This window comes from Eucyclogobius newberryi, unplaced genomic scaffold (assembly GCF_026437365.1).
Source record: "Eucyclogobius newberryi isolate DKJ021-1_F unplaced genomic scaffold, fEucNew1.0.hap1 SCAF_6, whole genome shotgun sequence".
In the NCBI taxonomy this organism is placed as follows: Eukaryota; Metazoa; Chordata; class Actinopteri; order Gobiiformes; family Gobiidae; genus Eucyclogobius; species Eucyclogobius newberryi.
The window spans coordinates 11,139,874-11,156,924 of NW_027316278.1; the positions used below are offsets into that span (position 1 = coordinate 11,139,874).

At 41.8% G+C, this 17,051-nt stretch overlaps 1 protein-coding gene across 1 annotated transcript in view; it reads left to right on the plus strand.

Annotated features, from left to right (window-relative positions):
• The window catches only part of gcn1 (GCN1 activator of EIF2AK4), a 31,126-nt gene that overhangs the window by 4,201 nt on the left and 9,874 nt on the right, over window positions 1–17,051 (plus strand). The window contains exons 9-50 of the mRNA XM_072433497.1: window positions 252–326; window positions 418–546; window positions 624–674; window positions 751–849; window positions 1,053–1,226; window positions 1,454–1,606; window positions 1,734–1,826; window positions 1,915–1,990; window positions 2,068–2,227; window positions 2,313–2,502; window positions 2,611–2,735; window positions 2,827–3,005; window positions 3,076–3,166; window positions 4,249–4,362; window positions 4,427–4,625; window positions 5,188–5,340; window positions 5,581–5,762; window positions 6,157–6,237; window positions 6,334–6,477; window positions 6,727–6,851; window positions 6,986–7,175; window positions 7,254–7,324; window positions 7,478–7,643; window positions 8,008–8,202; window positions 8,893–9,139; window positions 9,221–9,342; window positions 10,699–10,813; window positions 10,891–11,070; window positions 11,695–11,915; window positions 11,993–12,061; window positions 12,174–12,312; window positions 12,466–12,662; window positions 13,079–13,221; window positions 13,415–13,532; window positions 13,697–13,912; window positions 14,104–14,268; window positions 14,428–14,589; window positions 14,846–14,938; window positions 15,007–15,150; window positions 15,336–15,605; window positions 15,686–15,799; window positions 16,465–16,695. Coding sequence (XP_072289598.1) covers window positions 252–326; window positions 418–546; window positions 624–674; window positions 751–849; window positions 1,053–1,226; window positions 1,454–1,606; window positions 1,734–1,826; window positions 1,915–1,990; window positions 2,068–2,227; window positions 2,313–2,502; window positions 2,611–2,735; window positions 2,827–3,005; window positions 3,076–3,166; window positions 4,249–4,362; window positions 4,427–4,625; window positions 5,188–5,340; window positions 5,581–5,762; window positions 6,157–6,237; window positions 6,334–6,477; window positions 6,727–6,851; window positions 6,986–7,175; window positions 7,254–7,324; window positions 7,478–7,643; window positions 8,008–8,202; window positions 8,893–9,139; window positions 9,221–9,342; window positions 10,699–10,813; window positions 10,891–11,070; window positions 11,695–11,915; window positions 11,993–12,061; window positions 12,174–12,312; window positions 12,466–12,662; window positions 13,079–13,221; window positions 13,415–13,532; window positions 13,697–13,912; window positions 14,104–14,268; window positions 14,428–14,589; window positions 14,846–14,938; window positions 15,007–15,150; window positions 15,336–15,605; window positions 15,686–15,799; window positions 16,465–16,695 — 6,161 coding nt within the window. The remainder of the gene's footprint in view (window positions 1–251; window positions 327–417; window positions 547–623; window positions 675–750; window positions 850–1,052; window positions 1,227–1,453; window positions 1,607–1,733; window positions 1,827–1,914; window positions 1,991–2,067; window positions 2,228–2,312; window positions 2,503–2,610; window positions 2,736–2,826; window positions 3,006–3,075; window positions 3,167–4,248; window positions 4,363–4,426; window positions 4,626–5,187; window positions 5,341–5,580; window positions 5,763–6,156; window positions 6,238–6,333; window positions 6,478–6,726; window positions 6,852–6,985; window positions 7,176–7,253; window positions 7,325–7,477; window positions 7,644–8,007; window positions 8,203–8,892; window positions 9,140–9,220; window positions 9,343–10,698; window positions 10,814–10,890; window positions 11,071–11,694; window positions 11,916–11,992; window positions 12,062–12,173; window positions 12,313–12,465; window positions 12,663–13,078; window positions 13,222–13,414; window positions 13,533–13,696; window positions 13,913–14,103; window positions 14,269–14,427; window positions 14,590–14,845; window positions 14,939–15,006; window positions 15,151–15,335; window positions 15,606–15,685; window positions 15,800–16,464; window positions 16,696–17,051) is intronic.

A 17,051-nucleotide genomic window follows, 5' to 3' on the forward strand; every position in this document is an offset into this window, starting at 1 on the left:
CAGAAAACTTGTTTTTATTGCAATATTAATCTAAAATAACTTGTCACTGTGAGCGTAAACACAACTTAGGGTCTTGTTGCAAGATCCTGCTCTTGGCTCTTTGTGTGTGTCATTTCACAGCATCAAGCAGTGGGTTTTGATATTGAAGTATAAAATAATGCAGTTAAGACTTCAATACATCGTTAAGACTTAAGAGTACCATTCAAAAATACATAATTCTTACTAAAAGGCCATTGACGTTCTTTTTCCAGCCGTCTGCTGCCTGTTGTCCAGTGTAACCCTTGACCTCAGCCAGTATGCCATGGATATTGGAAAGGCCATTGCAAGTAAGCTCAACTATAGAGCTAGTTTCTCTCATTAAATATAGTCACTATGTGGGTCATTAAACATGTTTTCTGTGTTTAATGTTTGTCTTAGGTCAGTTGAAGGCGAACAATCCCCGTCTGATGGAGGAAGCGATTGAAGCCATGCAGAATCTGGCTCGACAGTGCAGTGACGCCAGCGCGGTTCAGGACATTGTTACACACCTTTTCAAAATCCTTGGAGGTAAAAGTAACACAACATTAATCAATCAGTGAATCTTTTGAAATGGTGCAGGTGTTATTACTGTGTTATATTTACAGGCTCTGAAGGGAAGCTCACTGTTGTGGCCCAAAAAATGACCGTGTTGTCAGGTAAGTGCTTAGCACATGCTTAACCACAATTAACCTTTTAAAAAGACCTTTTAGTATTTTTGTTTTATTTTGGTAGGTATTGGCAGCTGCAGTCATCACGCCGTGTCTGGAACCTCCAACCAGACACTCAGCTCTGAAGTCACGGCCTTGTTCATCCCATATTTACAACAAGAAGGTGATTATATGTAGTTGTAATTTAGTATGTACCCAAGATAGTGTTTTGTGTGTGGAACAGAGAATTATAGATTTGACTCACTATGATAATAATGTTAATATATGTAATTTTAAATCTGTAATATTTAGTTCAAGACGTGTATTAAGACAAAACTCCCTCTTTAAGCTTTCTGGGGTTTTAATGCTTGTCACTCTTGTCTTCAGTCCACGAGGCGACCCTGGTCCATGCGGTCTCGGTGCTGTCGCAGTGGAGCAGCAAGCTCACGGTGCAGGTGCCAACATCTCTGCTGGACTGGTTAAAGAAAGCCTTCACCCTAAAGACCTCCACCTCGCCTGTCCGCCAGGCCTATCTGCAGACCATGCTTGGCGCTTTCAAAGGTGAGCAGCAGAATGTGCTTTCAGTGGGTTGTGAAAGGGCACAGGTGAAATTCTGCATCTTTACAAAAGAAAATATTCACATTTTCATATATTTTAAATTGGATATAGAGAGTTCAAGTCTTTTTCCACCAGTATTTTGTGCATGCAGTATATACCCTTAACTTGATGTCTAACACGTTATTAATTGTTTTTATTCAATAGTTGTAAATGGTTTTCCTTATCTGCAGGTGACACGCTGGCCCAGGCTGCAGACCTTGTGCCGTTGCTTTTACAAACTGTGGAGAAGTCTTCTGCTCAAAGCTCTCAGACTGCTTTGCTGGCAGAAGGAACCGCAGCCTCGGTCCTGTTATGTCGACTGAGCCTGTTGGACTCACAGCCAGGTATCAGTCACACAACACATTAAACCGCAGTACAAGTCAGATTGATTATATTTTTATGAACCATTAGCTGGAATATTTTGTAAAATGTATTACTTTTATGGAAACATATCTTTTATTTTGTCTCCAGAGACAAAGTTTGCAAACTTCTGGAAGCTGATTTTAGATGAGAAAAATCCTTTGTTCACGACAGAGAAATTCCTTTCTCAGGCAAATGATGAAAGTGAGTAGGCTTGTTCCAATGAATTAGAAATGAAGCATTTTAATTAAATTGGTTCTATTAATCTTGTTACCCTTGTTTGTATTTTCAGCTCTGTGCACAGTGCTGCAGCTCTGTGAAAGGCTCTTCTTGGACCACGCCCACCGCCTAAACAACAGCAAATCCAAGTCCGTCTCTTTCCTTTTTAATCATATACTATATTTTTTACATGAAGTTTATCCAGTGTATCTTTTCTTTCTCGCAGGATGTACCACTCTGCCGCAGTAGCTGTGCTCCTGTCCCGGCCTTGGCAGGTGAGGAAGCGTGCTCAACAGACTGTGAAGAAACTGTTGTCATCCTTGGGGGGCTCCAGTTTGGCCCATGGGCTGCTGGGAGAGCTGCGATCGGTCATCAACAAACACAAGGTACTCACCTTTGGATCAAGAAAAGGGAAACATGTCCTCCTCTTACTAATGTTCTAACAATATTTACATTGATTTAATGCGTCAGGTTTTATCCCCGGACCTCGTGGTATCAGACTCTGGAGAGTTGACCGAACTGGGCCGCAGTTATGTTCCTCCTCGTGTTTTACTGGACGCACTCTGCACCATCTGCTGCTCCGCGGGGCAATGGGGCGACCCAAACGAAGCCCAAAATCTGGCTATGGAGACGGTCATAATCAGCCACCACCCGTCAATAGGTAAGTTGAGAGACGCATTATTTGTACCACAATGGGGAAATTCCAGTGTAAGAATATACAGAGTTATTTCAATAACTTAATTCAAACCGTGAAAAACTTTGTTTGCAGTTGAAGCCCGACACGGTCTGTGGCCTGTGCTCCTGTCCTCCATGAATATCAAAGCTGAAGACTTTATTGAGAGAAATCTGGATGCTCTTCTTCCACATCTCATGGACATCAACGCTGACAACCAGGTACAGCGCGCAATCGGTTTCATATTTTTACTGTCTGAATTGGTTTAACTGACTCTGTATTAAATGTGTACGATAATTTATCTATTTTTAGGCCGTTAAAAATGCGGTTGGTGCCCTCTCCAGCCTGTCTCCTAACAAGCTGTTGCCGCGGGTGATAGGTCATGTGATCGAGGGGCTTTCGCGACCTGCTCTGCTCCAGGTCACACGGGACGAGTTCAGTATCATGCTCACCCCTGCGGGCGAGCTGTACGACAAGAGCATCATACAGAGGTAACTGAATCTTTTCACTCCATCCTTTAATATTAGGAAATACTAACTCTGTTTCTCATCATTTCTGCAGTGCCCAACAGGAAGTAAAGACTAAGAATATAAAGAGGGAAAACAAGGCCTATTCCTTCAAAGAGCAAATTATTGAAATGGAAATCGAAGAGGTAAAATATTTGACATTTGTTGATTATCAAGGGCAGAGATTAGGATTCATTTTTGAAACATTCAGATGTGGGTAGTACTCCGTTACATTTATTCTAGTATACTATGTTTACTTATGTAACTCTTAAGTAAAATTGTACTTTCCAACACCATACTTTTACTTGAGTAATCCATTGGGTCAGGAGTAAAAGTTTTGGTTCTTGCGAATAACTCAAATAAGAGAAGCTTCATGTTGACAATATTACATTATTTGAACATTTGTGTTTCCTCCAGATACACTTTAGTTTTTCAAAATCTTCTGGTCCCTTTTCATTTTTACAGTACATTATTTTATCCTCTCTTCTTAAAATTACATCTACTTCAAATTATAAGTCAAATGTTGTGTCCAGACAGTTATTATAATAATAATAATAACTTTTATTTATATAGCGCTTTTCAGTGACCCAAAGACGCTGAACATAATAAAAAAGGGGGGGGTATTTACAGACAGGGGGGACAACACGTACAGAACACATTAATATACAGATAAAATGAACAAGACAGAAGAAGTAGAGAGAAAAAGATGGGGATGTAACAGGGGGTAGAAGTGTAGGCAATGGGGTAGAGGAGGCTAGGGGTAGGGGAGGTCATAGGCTTGGGTGAAGAGGTATGTTTTTAGGCGGGATTTGAATGTTGTGAGTGAGGGAGCGTGGCGGACAGGTTGGGGGAGGGAGTTCCAGAGTCGGGGTGCTGTTCGGGAGAATGCTCTGTCGCCAAAAGTTTTGAGTCGGGATGTTGGTGCAGTCAGGGTGAGAGAGGAGGAGGATCGGAGAGCTCGGGTGGGGCGGTGGGGGATGAGGAGGTCAGACAGGTAGGGGGGGGCATTCTTACTTGAGTTATAGTTCCCCAAATACTTTTTTACTTTAATGGACCACTACATTCTAGTTGTACTTGAGAAATATTATTTGAAGTATCCGTACTCTTGAGTACAATGTTTGGCTACTCTTTCAACCTCTAGAAACATTGTTCTAGGTGTTATGTAGAAACACATCATAAAAAGCAATGGTATTTGTAATTAATGTTATTTATTCTGCTTTTATTACAGGAAATCAAGAAAAAGAAAGGTATCAAAGATGAAGTTCAGCTCACAGCCAAACAGAAGGAGATGGTTCAGGCTCAGCTCGAGAAGGAGGCTTCAATCCGCAAAAGACTCCAAGAGGTCTGATCACCTCTGATCAAAGCTTTTGAGTTTGTAAACTGAATATTATTTTCTCTGACTTTAGATGGATGTAGAGTTGCAGAGTGTGGTGGGACTTCTCGGAGCAGTTCTAAAAGAGAGCCCTGCTCAGCTCACAATGGAGCTGCCGAGTGTCCTGCAGGTCCTTATACCCCTCCTCAACTCCCCTCTTGCTGCTCCTCGAATCAAACAAGTGTTTCTCGACATCGGAGTCTGCCTCATGCCTAAACACCTGCACAACCTGGGTATGTTCTTTGATACGTTCAGTGTAGAGCCCTGCAACGTTCAGAGTAGTGTCCCATGGGATTCAACCCAAATGCTTTGGGGTTGTTGAGGTGGTGGTGAAAGAAGGCGCAATCACGGCAGGGTCCATGTACTTGCTCTATAGTGTTTGGTGTTGTACATTTGTCTCTGAAGTTAGAACAGTTTCTGTGCATTATAATATCCTAGTAATTCATGTGAGGTTTTATTAGAAATGGAGGCCATCTCTGCAGAAAGCACAGAGCCAGAGCCTTCATAAGGAAAATCTCTGCTGGTATCTGAGGCAGGGCACGTAATGCAGCAGCCTGTTGCAGCTTATTTTAAAAAAATTAAAAAACATAAAACACAACTAGGGACCCGCCGCAGGGATTTCTCAGGCTGGCACGAAGAGGGATGTTTGACAGTAGAGGTCAAACATTTTGAGATCTAGTCCAGGATTTAAAAGCCAATCTCGTCCAGGTCTTTCTCCAAGAGAAAACTCAAATATCATTATCAAAATGTGTTTTTTTATTGCATTAAGTGAGGTATGTTTTTCTCTCACTTTAGCTGTGCTTGTTGGTCATGTGACGCTGCGACTGCTGAAGCCTGAATGTGATTTGGATGAAGCCTGGACTCAAGAGGATTTGGACACGGCCACTCATCGCACTATGCTCCTGCTCCACCAACACACTGTCCAGCAGCGGGAGGGCAAGACTGTGGGTAAGGACCCTACCTTGCGGTCACCTTTGCGCCCACTGCTCGCAATAGGTTTGACCCAACAGTGTTGAATAAGTGAAGAGCAGAGACAAATTTCCCCACAGGGACAGTAAAATGTACCATAGTCTTAAACCTATCTTCAAACAGGTGTCAACAAAAAATCTCTACGGTTTCAGACATCTTGCTTTCTAGTTTAGTAAGTACTGGTAGTTCATTTTTACATTTCATTTTTGTTTTGTGTAGACGTGGGCCCGCTGTCTGCACCTGCGTTTTCCTACTGCTTCCCGCTCCTGAACGCCATGCTCAGAGAGTCTTCAGGAAGCACTGAAGAGGCTGAGGCCATAATGATCCAAGCCCTTCAGATCGTCAACCAACACTGCCAGCTCCGCGCCGACACTGAGGCGGACCACATGCTCATCGACGAGGTACAGACAGACACTAGACATTAGGGGCAAGAACAAGACTAGATTTCAGTTCTGTTCGCAATTTGAACTTAAACGCAATATGTGAAGTAGGGAAGTACCAAGGAAAGGTATGCAACAGAGTGCATTTTGATCAAGGTAATGTTTATATTTTATTACTGAGAGGCTTTTTAAAATTGTAGTTTTTATATGTCTGGTGTGGGCTTTCCATTATAATTTACTGGCTTTTATAACTCCCTGAAATTCCAGACTCACCAGTATTTAACATTTTTTGGAAAGGAAACGATATTCACGTGTGCACAATCTATTCATGTGTCATTTTTAGATGTTCATACTTTTATTTAATTATTACTTTTTGTTAAGATGCATTTTTGATTTAGATTATTATTTTTCATAGAATGGTCCGGAGCTGCTTCCTCGTGTTAACATGCTGGTGCTGTTGACCAGGATTATTTCTACAGCAACGCCGAGACTCCAGGTAAGTGCATGACTTCTAATAAGCTTACTTAAAAGTATAAAAAACTCTTCTCTATTTTTTTATATGCAAACTGAGTCTTGTTGTTTGTGCTTTCAGGTGTTCGCGTCCCAGTGCTTGACTGCCCTGTGTTCCAGCGCAGGAGGTGATGATGGATGCACTGTGGCAGAGCAGCCCGAGATCGACGTCCTGCTCAGCGCTCTGCTCTCTCCCTGCTTTTCTGTGCGGGACGCTGCTCTCAGGGTCAGTAAACCACAAACCATTTAATCATAGAAATGCATTCGTTTTATGGTGTTATTGAATGAGTCCGTTGTATAATGTTGCGTACTATGTAGATAATTAAACAATATAACTGAAAAATATACATATAGCACATTTTCTTCTTTTCTACAATGAATAAAATCCCTGATACCCCTGTAACCCTTATTTTTTTCTTGTGACATTTATCAAAACTGTACATGAATATTTATAAATTGAACATGTTTGACTCAGGGCCTGTTGGATATGGAGTTTGCCCTGCCCACAGACAGCACTGATCCAAGTGGCATGAGTTTACTGCGCAGACTCTGGGTTTCCAGGTTTGATGTGGAGGAGGAAGGAAGAGACTTGGCTGAAAAGTAAGCAGCATCACGCTAACCAAACTTGCCCCGCATTTGTTTGCCTTGAGCGAAAACTGCAAGCAAAAGCACTATTTTCTTCAGTTGTACATTTCAGTCATCATTAAATCGACTCTTTGGTTGGCATCTTCCAGATTGTGGGAGTCTCTTGGTCTGGAATTGGTGCCTGATCTCTGTGCCTTGTTGATCGGAGACGTCACTCATCACGAGGAGGTCGTTCGATCGGCTGCGGCTGAAGCTCTGTCCTCTGCCATATCTCAGTACAAAGACCAGTCTGCCACAGTGCTCAGCCAACTCACCGAGCTCTACCAGAAAAAACTATATGTATGACTCTACCATATGTTTGGATTAGGCTGGGGGGAAAAAATGCATTGACGTAAAATGTATTCTTTATATTTCTAGAGACCACCCCCTGTTCTTGATGGCCTTGGAAGGGTCATTTCTGAATCTCCACCTGATCAATGGGAGGCCAGGTATGGCACAAGCTGTAACCAAATCAGCTTTTTTCATTCTGTATAATGTAAAGCCTACAGACACATGGTTGACACAGACTTAATCTATGAACCAAATAATATATAAAGAGGAGTGACTTTTGCAGTATTTGATTCTTTGTGTTTCTCTCTCAGGTGTGGCATCGCTCTGGCCCTGAACAAAATGTCAGAGTATCTGGACGAGTCTCAGATCACTCCACTTTTCCTCTTCTTTGTTCCTGATGCTCTGAACGACCGCCACACTGATGTGCGCCGCTGCATGTTGGATGCGGCCCTCTCTGCCCTCAATACCCACGGAAAGGTTGCTACTTCAACTATTGTTCAATAACCTAACTGCAATAGTGAATTTTGTGTGAATGGTTTATGATTACTCTTTGGTCAAGATGGCTTTTATTTAAATTTTTTACAAGTCTGGATAAATGAAGTGTGTTGAGTCTAAATTGTCTGCCAAATTGTTAGGTTGTTGTGATGGCTTCAGAAGCAAAAGCTAACAGTATTTGTTTGATTTTTGAAGATCAAACTGTGTCTATATTCAAGATTATTTATATTTCAAATTCCCCCCCAAAAATTATGTTATTTAAAATGCAGAAAAGTAAAAATGATAACAAAAGCAGTATTTTTCTGTTTTCTTCTGTGGGAATAACATTTGTTTGACTTTTTCCCAGGACAATGTGAGCTCCCTTCTGCCAGTGTTTGAGGAGTTTCTGAAGAACGCCCCTCAGGACGCCAGTTATGACTCGGTCCGTCAGAGCGTGGTCATTCTGATGGGATCTCTGGCCAAACATCTGGACAAGAACGACCCCAAAGTCAAACCCATCGTGGCCAAACTCATCACCGCCCTCTCCACTCCCTCACAGCAGGTAAACGACTCTTTCGCCAGCTTACTTACTGTAATCTCACCAATTTTAGTTTTCTATACTTTGAGGGGACATTTTATCTTCGCTCATTGCAATCATTTCATTCAGACTCTGTTAAGATATTTATTCAAAATGTAACAAATCCATCCATTTGCACTTTTATATTGACTGAATTAGGACTACGGATGTCACAGTATCATATTTTAGTGCTGCGATTATTGTGAGGGGAAAAAAAACAAGATTTAACAATAATTCACAATTACTGAGACCATGACCAAACAGTGAAATCTTTCATTTTATTTTGCTCCCCTTGTCAAACATGTATTCCTCTAGTTGTGTGTTAGATTTTTCTGCATGACAAATGTAAGTTAATGTGACATAAACAGACCAATAGAAATATCTTAAATACATGTATGTTTTGGACTATAGATTGAATTAAAAATACTAAATGTTGCTTCTATTATTCAGTTATTCAGACAGATCAAAAGTAATCAGATTCCACTGTTGGATTGTTTCATTGTACTCCATCTTATAACATGTAACAACATTTTATCACAACTAGCTCAAGAATAGTAAATTTAACCAAGTAATTTGATGAAAAGCAGGGCAACAAACTGAACTAACAGACTTACAGTAGTGATGATGACTGTGATTGGTTGAAATATTTTGTATTTGTGTTTTTCCTTTGTTCAGGTTCAAGAGTCTGTTGCCAGCTGTTTGCCTCCACTGGTCCCTGCCATCAAAGAGGACGCGGCTGGGATCGTAAGGAACCTGCTGCAGCTGCTGCTCGAGAGCGATAAATACGCAGAGAGGAAGGGCGCGGCCTACGGTCTGGCTGGACTGGTCAAAGGCCTAGGGATCCTGGCCCTAAAACAACAGGACATCATGGCCACACTGACCGACGCCATCCAGGACAAGAAGAACTTCAGACGCAGAGAGGGTACGTGGACATTATATAAGATGATAAATGATGTAACAAATGACAGTCTGAGCATAAATAACATGTATTGGTTAATTTCAGGTTCTCTGTTTGCCTTTGAGATGCTGTGTAACATGTTGGGGAAGTTATTTGAACCATACGTTGTCCATGTGCTGCCTCACCTGCTGCTTTGCTTTGGAGATGGAAACCAGTACGTCAGAGAGGTAAAGTAATGGAATTATAGACTAGATCTCCTTGGAAAGTATATGTGTGCCTGGTCATCATTTATTACACTTCTAAATCCATTGCAATTTAATCTGCATCAACCTCCTCAGAGACGACCCCTTCATTTGAATATACATCAATCATATAAGGAAAAAATTAACAGAGAAAAAAAAATGGTTGACTGTTTGGATTTTATTGATTTTGTTCTATTTATTGTTTCTCTTTTTGTGTGCATGTACTACAGTATTAGTATACAGACTATTATAATTTATATTCTTATTAACAAATATAGCGTTATTTGTGTGTTGTCTATATAATATATGTTGTTAATGTGCAAATATTGTCTAATAATTGAACTGAAAAAGAAAATGGAGGTATAGCGAGTTTTTTTAATTTGTTGTTTCACGGATTTTCCTTGGCATTTTTAAAAGGGGAGGACGGAATAAAAATAAAAAAAATATTTTCCCATTATCAAATCACATTTCATGGATTCTTAGAATATAGGCCGTACAACCACCTTTCTACATTATCTACATAAGAGTTATTTTCAATGTCTTGCATTGATAACTATAATTATTACTGTGGTGTACAAAAATACCTTTAACGTCATAAACTAACTGTTTAATGGAAGGTGGAACCGTGGAACTCGCAGTGATCAGACAGAAAGTAGTCCCAGATTGACCGCTTCTCAGAAAATGAATCATCCCGTGACCAGAAAAGTCGGTTTGATAAACTTTATTGAGTCTTGACAGGAACACAAAGTGTGCAATGAATGAAAATGTCTTATTGAGCTAGCTTAAATTTGGCCAGTGATTTGATCCAACGGCGCAGTAATTTTTCTCACGCTCGCGTCCTGGAGGCGCAGCTCAGATCAACTCATCGTACTCGAGACGCCATGAAAACTGTGCCTTGCAGATATTGTGTATTTTTAACTATTGGCCAGCAGGGGCGCAATGAATGCCTTCACTTCCTTTCATTTTGATGGGACATTTCCTCCCGTGCCGCGGGTTTAGCATTAGCATTAGAGTTAGCGTTAGCATTAGCGGTGGGTCTCTGTTGCTAGGTGACGGAGGTACAGGGAGGAGGGGGTGCAGCCAGGTCACCGAGGCTCTCTCTCTCCCTTTTTCCCTGCTCAGGTCAGTGCAAAAAATGCGGGAAAAACAGGAAAAATATATATATATTTTTTAGAATGTCCGTTTTTGACGTCGGCGGGCTCGCAAAACAACTTATTAAAAAACTCTCGCCTAAACTATCATCATTTAATTTATCATTTCAAGGAGACTAGATTAATTAATTTATTGTCATTTATTTTTATTTGTAATTTAGAATATTTTTTGTGAATATTTTTTCTGTAGGCTGCAGATGACTGTGCCAAAGCTGTGATGAGGAACCTGAGTGCTCATGGAGTGAAGCTGGTGCTGCCGTCTCTGCTGGTGGCTCTGGAGGAGGAATCGTGGAGAACCAAAGCAGGTGTGGAAACGTTCAGAACGCTCCGAATCAAAAGTGACGTTCCGGTAGCATGACCACCGTAAACTTCTTCTCCTCAGGTTCTGTGGAGTTACTGGGTGCCATGGCGTTCTGTGCTCCTAAGCAGTTGTCCTCGTGCCTGCCGAGTATCGTGCCAAAGCTGACGGAGGTCTTGACCGACTCTCACGTGAAGGTCCAAAAGGCCGGACAGCAGGCTCTGCGGCAGATCGGCTCGGTCATCCGCAATCCGGAAATCCTGGGTAAAACACTGGGAACTTTTCCCCAGTTTTTTTTTCTCACAATCAGAGATGGGGCATTATATTGCGTGTATTGAAATTGAGATAATATTGGGTATATGTTTTTATTTTTTTTAGGTATATATTGGATACATGTTGTTTGAAGAGATGCTAAATTTTAATATAGAGTAGATCGTTTATAGTAAAACAATGCTACATAAAGGGCTGAAAAAGAAAAATAGCATGTTGTAAGCTTTCAAATATAGGTTTACGGTGATATTTCTGCACTTTTATGATTCAATTTACAACCATTTCACATTTGTCTGATTCGGTGTGAAATGTGTGCTCTCTTGGTGCTACAGTATCACTTATGACATGAACTAGCACTTCTCCAGCTTTGTTCTTTTGACCATGAGATGGAGGAGATGCAGAAAACGGTCCCCAGTAACTGTAATGCTGAAGGACCTATAATAATCAGTCATCAAGTTCTTCTAAAATGGAAAACTTGGCGAAAAAACAGCTGTAAATTATCATTTATGTATGCAATAACCACACTATCTAACCAGAATACATTAGTAATATATGTTTTCTTTTGTAAAACATTGATTCAGTTTGTGTTGTTAATAATAATCCCATTCTTTCCCTCAGCTATCACCCCGATCCTCCTGGACGCACTCACCGACCCGTCCAAAAAGACACAGACTTGTCTCCAGACGCTGCTGGACACCAAGTTTGTCCACTTCATCGACGCACCGTCCCTCGCGCTGATCATGCCCATTGTCCAGAGGGCCTTCCAGGACAGATCCACCGACACTCGCAAGATGGCCGCCCAGATCATCGGAAACATGTACTCCCTGACGGACCAAAAGGTAATGCAGGAGACTAGACTATTATTAATCAAGGAGACTAGACTTTTACTTAATAATATTTTTACATCTTTTTGTAGGATTTGTCGCCATATCTTCCAAGTGTCATCCCTGGACTCAAAACCTCTCTATTGGACCCGGTGCCAGACGTATGTTTACTTAACTGCAGCTCATCTTCGGCATCACGTTTTAGTTTATATGGTTTCACTACATCTTTTCCTAAATAAATTGAGGTTAAATCAAAGTGTCTTCTTGTAATAGGTGCGTACAGTGTCGGCCAAGGCCCTGGGAGCCATGGTGAAGGGGATGGGAGAGTCCTGCTTCGACGACCTGCTGCCGTGGCTCATGGAGACTTTAGCTTCAGAACAGAGCTCCGTGGACCGTTCTGGAGCCGCTCAAGGTCAATTTAAAGTCTATATCTATACAAGACATGCAACCTCTAGATTAATAAACCAGACGTTTCTTTTTTTTTTTTTTTTAGATTAGACGGATACTATTGATCCTAATAGAAGTTAAGTGGTGGAGCACAAATGACTGTTATTCTTGTGTGCAGGTCTGGCAGAGGTGATGGCTGGCCTGGGGGTGGAGAAGTTGGATAAGCTGATGCCAGATGTGGTACAAACAGCCAGTAAAGTGGACATCGCATCCCATGTCAGAGACGGATACATCATGATGTTCATCTACCTCCCGCTCACCTTTGGAGACCGGTTCACTCCTTATGTGGGGCCCATCATCCCATGTATCCTCAAGGTGGGCACTCCCCCCTCCCAGTAGACCTAAAGGAAACCTTATTCATCTGGCTTGTCTAGGTTACATATTTTTTCTAATGTTGAAATACAGGCCACAAAACAACCAGACAGGATTTTATTCATGAGCAATCTTACCGTTGGATAAGATATTATGAATGTACTAAAGTCTTTGGCTGTTGTTTTATTAAAATCTATTTGAAAATAACTGAATATTGAAACAACTGATTACAAATATACTAGGTCACTAAAATAAGGACTTAAACTAAACTTTAAACATGATTTCATATTTATACAATCCTGCATTATTATATTAATAAGTTTGTAGCATTAGGTCATAAATTGCTGCTTGGGTGGTGTACATTTTGGCCCCAGACTAGTTCAGTGATACTAACCTGTAGTTCACGATTCGTCCACTAGGCCCTGGCAGATGAGAACGAATACGTAAGAGACACGGCGCTCAGAGCGGGACAGAGGATCATCAGTATGTACGCTGAGACCGCCATCGCTCTGCTGCTGCCCGAGCTTGAGCAGGGCCTGTTCGATGACCTCTGGAGAATCAGGTAAGATTTTTGATAAATAAAAGGGGCAACAACGCAATAGCTATGGAAAAATTATAGTGGCAAAGAGAATATAAACATAAAATAGCTATCTCAGAAACCTATTGCTTGCCGTTCCAAATTACATGTGGTTTTGTCGCACATTACATCGTGTGTGGACAAAAGTCATTTGTGTGCCATGTCATGTCTTTTGCAGGTTCAGCTCGGTGCAACTTCTGGGTGATCTCCTGTTCCATATTTCTGGAGTCACAGGAAAAATGACCACAGAAACGGCCTCTGAGGACGACAACTTTGGAACTGCAGCATCCAACAAAGTATGTGCCAATGTCTAGGCCGCGTTAGTTTTCAAAGCTGGGGAACCAAACTTTAATTTTGTAAATATATTTATTTTTCCCCCATAGATTTGTAAAAGCAGCACATTGTGACAAAATGAGACTGCTGCTCTTACTGCTCTTAATCCGTGTCCTTCTCCCTCCAGGCCATCATCGGTGCTCTGGGGGCGGAGCGGCGTAATCGGGTCCTCTCTGGTCTCTACATGGGGCGGTCCGACACGCAGCTGGTGGTGCGACAGGCATCACTCCACGTTTGGAAAATTGTGGTCTCTAACACTCCCAGGACCCTGCGAGAAATCCTCCCCACGCTCTTCACTCTCCTGCTGGGTTTCCTGGCCTCCACCTGCCCAGACAAAAGAACGGTAAATACATTCTTATTCAAACATTTAAGTCACCACAACTTCTCTAGACAAACTACGGTAGATTTAATTTAACTATGATTGAAAGGCACACTGATTTGGCCCTTTTACATTTTTTAAAAGCTCGCCAATATCCATGTTGATTGAAACTTGAACCATGAAACGATTTATTTGAGAAATCTGTATTGTTTCAGATTGCTGCCCGGACCCTTGGAGATCTTGTGAGGAAACTAGGGGAAAAGATTCTTCCAGAGATTATCCCCATTTTGGAGGACGGACTGCGCTCGGACAAAAGCGACGAGAGGCAGGGAGTGTGCATCGGCCTCAGCGAAATCATGAAGTCCACCAGCAAAGACGCGGTAAGTCACGCGTGTATTTCAAGAACAATACCCAATAAACATCATATAAACTGACCTGCTGCCACTTTTCAACTTGTCCGACATCTATTTCAATTCGATCAACACAAAAGGCCGGTCACCTAAACTTCACCAGCCCATTTGTTGCCGTGTCTGTTGCAGGTGCTGGTGTTCTCAGAGTCCCTGGTCCCGACTGTGAGGAAGGCTCTGTGTGACCCCCTGGAAGAGGTCAGAGAGGCCGCAGCCAAAACCTTTGAGCAGCTGCACGCAACCATCGGCCACCAGGCTCTGGACGACATCCTGCCCATGCTGCTCAAACAACTGGTATTTCACTGGATACATAAATAAAAATAGCCCATGTTTCATCTGTATTTGACCTGCATGTACATTAGTTATTCATCTGTTTGCTTTTATGTTATGTGGTTCTTAAGATTTGTTGACTCAAAGCTTGTGTGTAATTGTGTCAACTCATAATATAACAATCATTTTGAAAAAATATTAGGATAATGACTAAGTTGTCTGTTTGTTTTCAAAGGCTGCCAGTTTGCTAATGCTACTTACTTCCGTTATATCTTTTTAGGATGATGAAGAGACGGCAGACTTTGCCCTGGATGGACTGAAGCAGGTTATGGCTGTGAAGAGCCGGTCTGTCCTGCCTTATCTGGTCCCAAAAGTAAGTCTGTGGTTTTCACATTATTGTTGCTTTTGCAGAATTGTTCCAATATTTGCTGTTGATTTTAGCTGACAGCCCCTCCCGTAAACACACGAGTGCTGGCCTTCCTGTCTGCTGTCGCGGGAGATGCTCTGACACGCCATCTAGGGGTCATCCTGCCGGCACTGCTCTCCTCGCTCAAAGAAAAACTGGGGACCGAGGAAGAAGCCCAAGTAAGATAAATATTTTAGACTACAACCTCCTTCAAATTGACTCTGGTGTGTTTGGTTTGACTTCTTACGAAAGTGACCTTACTGACACAAAATCAAAAGCGTCATTGCAGAACATTGAAAACTGCCAGTTGCCTAGATGCACATTCGTATTTGAGATTTATTGACATGTCCCTGCTTTTCCGTAGGAGCTGGTCAGTGCCCAGACTGTGATCCTGTCAGTGGAGGATGAGGTGGGACAGAGGATTATTATAGATGACCTCCTGGAGGCGACCCGTGGTCCAGACCCTGGACTGAGACAGGCCGCGGTCACAATACTGAACGCATACTTCGCCCGCACCCGCGTGGACTACAGCGCTCATGTCAGAACCCTCCTCTCAGGGTTCATCAGACTTCTGAATGACACCAACCCAGAGATCCTGACTCAGAGCTGGGATGCCATCAACTCTATCACTAAGGTAGAGTTTTCTGGACTCAGTTTGTCCTTTCACACATTCAGTGACATTAACTTGATAACGTTTCGATGCGGCTTCTATAGAAATTGGACGCGAGTAGCCAGTTGTCTCTGATCGATGATCTTCACAGAGACATTAGATCAGCCGCTGCAGATGTGAAGGGCCACCACCTGCCTGGATTCTGCCTGCCCAAGAAGGTTAGTGATTACAAATATACCAATTTACTCGGTCTATAAAACAGGGATGGCATCTATTTCCTCATAATTGATCCATCGATTAATTTGACCCCCGGTGTGTTTTCACGCTGAAAGAGCTCTTGTGTTTAATAATCATTTTGTGAGTCAGTCAAATGAAACATGCTGCAAGAGTGACACGCCTCTATTTGCAAAGGGAGAGCTCCACAGTGAATTATCCACTATAATACTATATACCGGTACTCTAATCCACTGAGAGCTTGTGTTGGACAAATGAAACAGATCGGCCTAAATGTTAGGTCAGCTTGTCATTGAAGACAGGTTATAAGTGTTGTTAAACTCTCTTTCTATTTGTAAGTATGCAATGTGTATGAATTGACAATTTAGTGCGTTACAATTTTATATTGACTTATTGTCTTTAATCCATTAAATGAAAAACAGTGGCTGGCAGAGGGAGTCAAACATAAATTGAATTGACTTCAATTGCTCTCTTCAAATCTGAAATGCTGAAATCTATACATTAAGTTATGCAAATGTATTGGTATACTGTATACCAAAAGGTCCCAATAGTAAAAGGATTAACGCATTATGTCTTTTAAATAATTAAGTAATGAGTCTTATATTATTGACCAAATATTGACTCTTCTTTCGTCTTCTCTGTGCCTCAGGGCGTGACCTGTATCCTGCCCGTGCTGAGGGAGGGTGTCCTGACCGGCAGCCCGGAGCAGAAAGAGGAGGCGGCCAAAGCACTGGGAGGGGTCATCAAACTGACCTCCCCAGAAGCTCTGCGCCCCTCAGTGGTCAACATCACCGGACCTCTCATCAGGATTTTAGGAGATCGATTTGCCTGGACTGTCAAGACGGCTCTGCTGGAGACACTCACTCTGCTGCTGGCCAAGGTCTGTTTCAAGACACAAAAGAGATCAAAGTATTCACCGAGTTTTTGCACAAATCGGACTAGAGTCTTTCAAACCATCAGATCTTTTTCTAAATCAAGCCCTATTATCCAAAAGCAAATAACTGTAGATTATGTAAGGCAGGCAAGGCAAGGCAAGTTTATTTGTAGAGCACATTTCATACACAAGGCAATTCAAAGTGCTTCACACAGCAGGAAAAATGCATTCAAATCACAAAGAAATTACAGAAATACAATAAAATTAACTAAATTAAAAATTATCAATCCTACTGATTTTCTAAACTAATAAAATCACAAACAAAAGAGAAGAGTGCAACGATAAAAATTAACTACAATAAA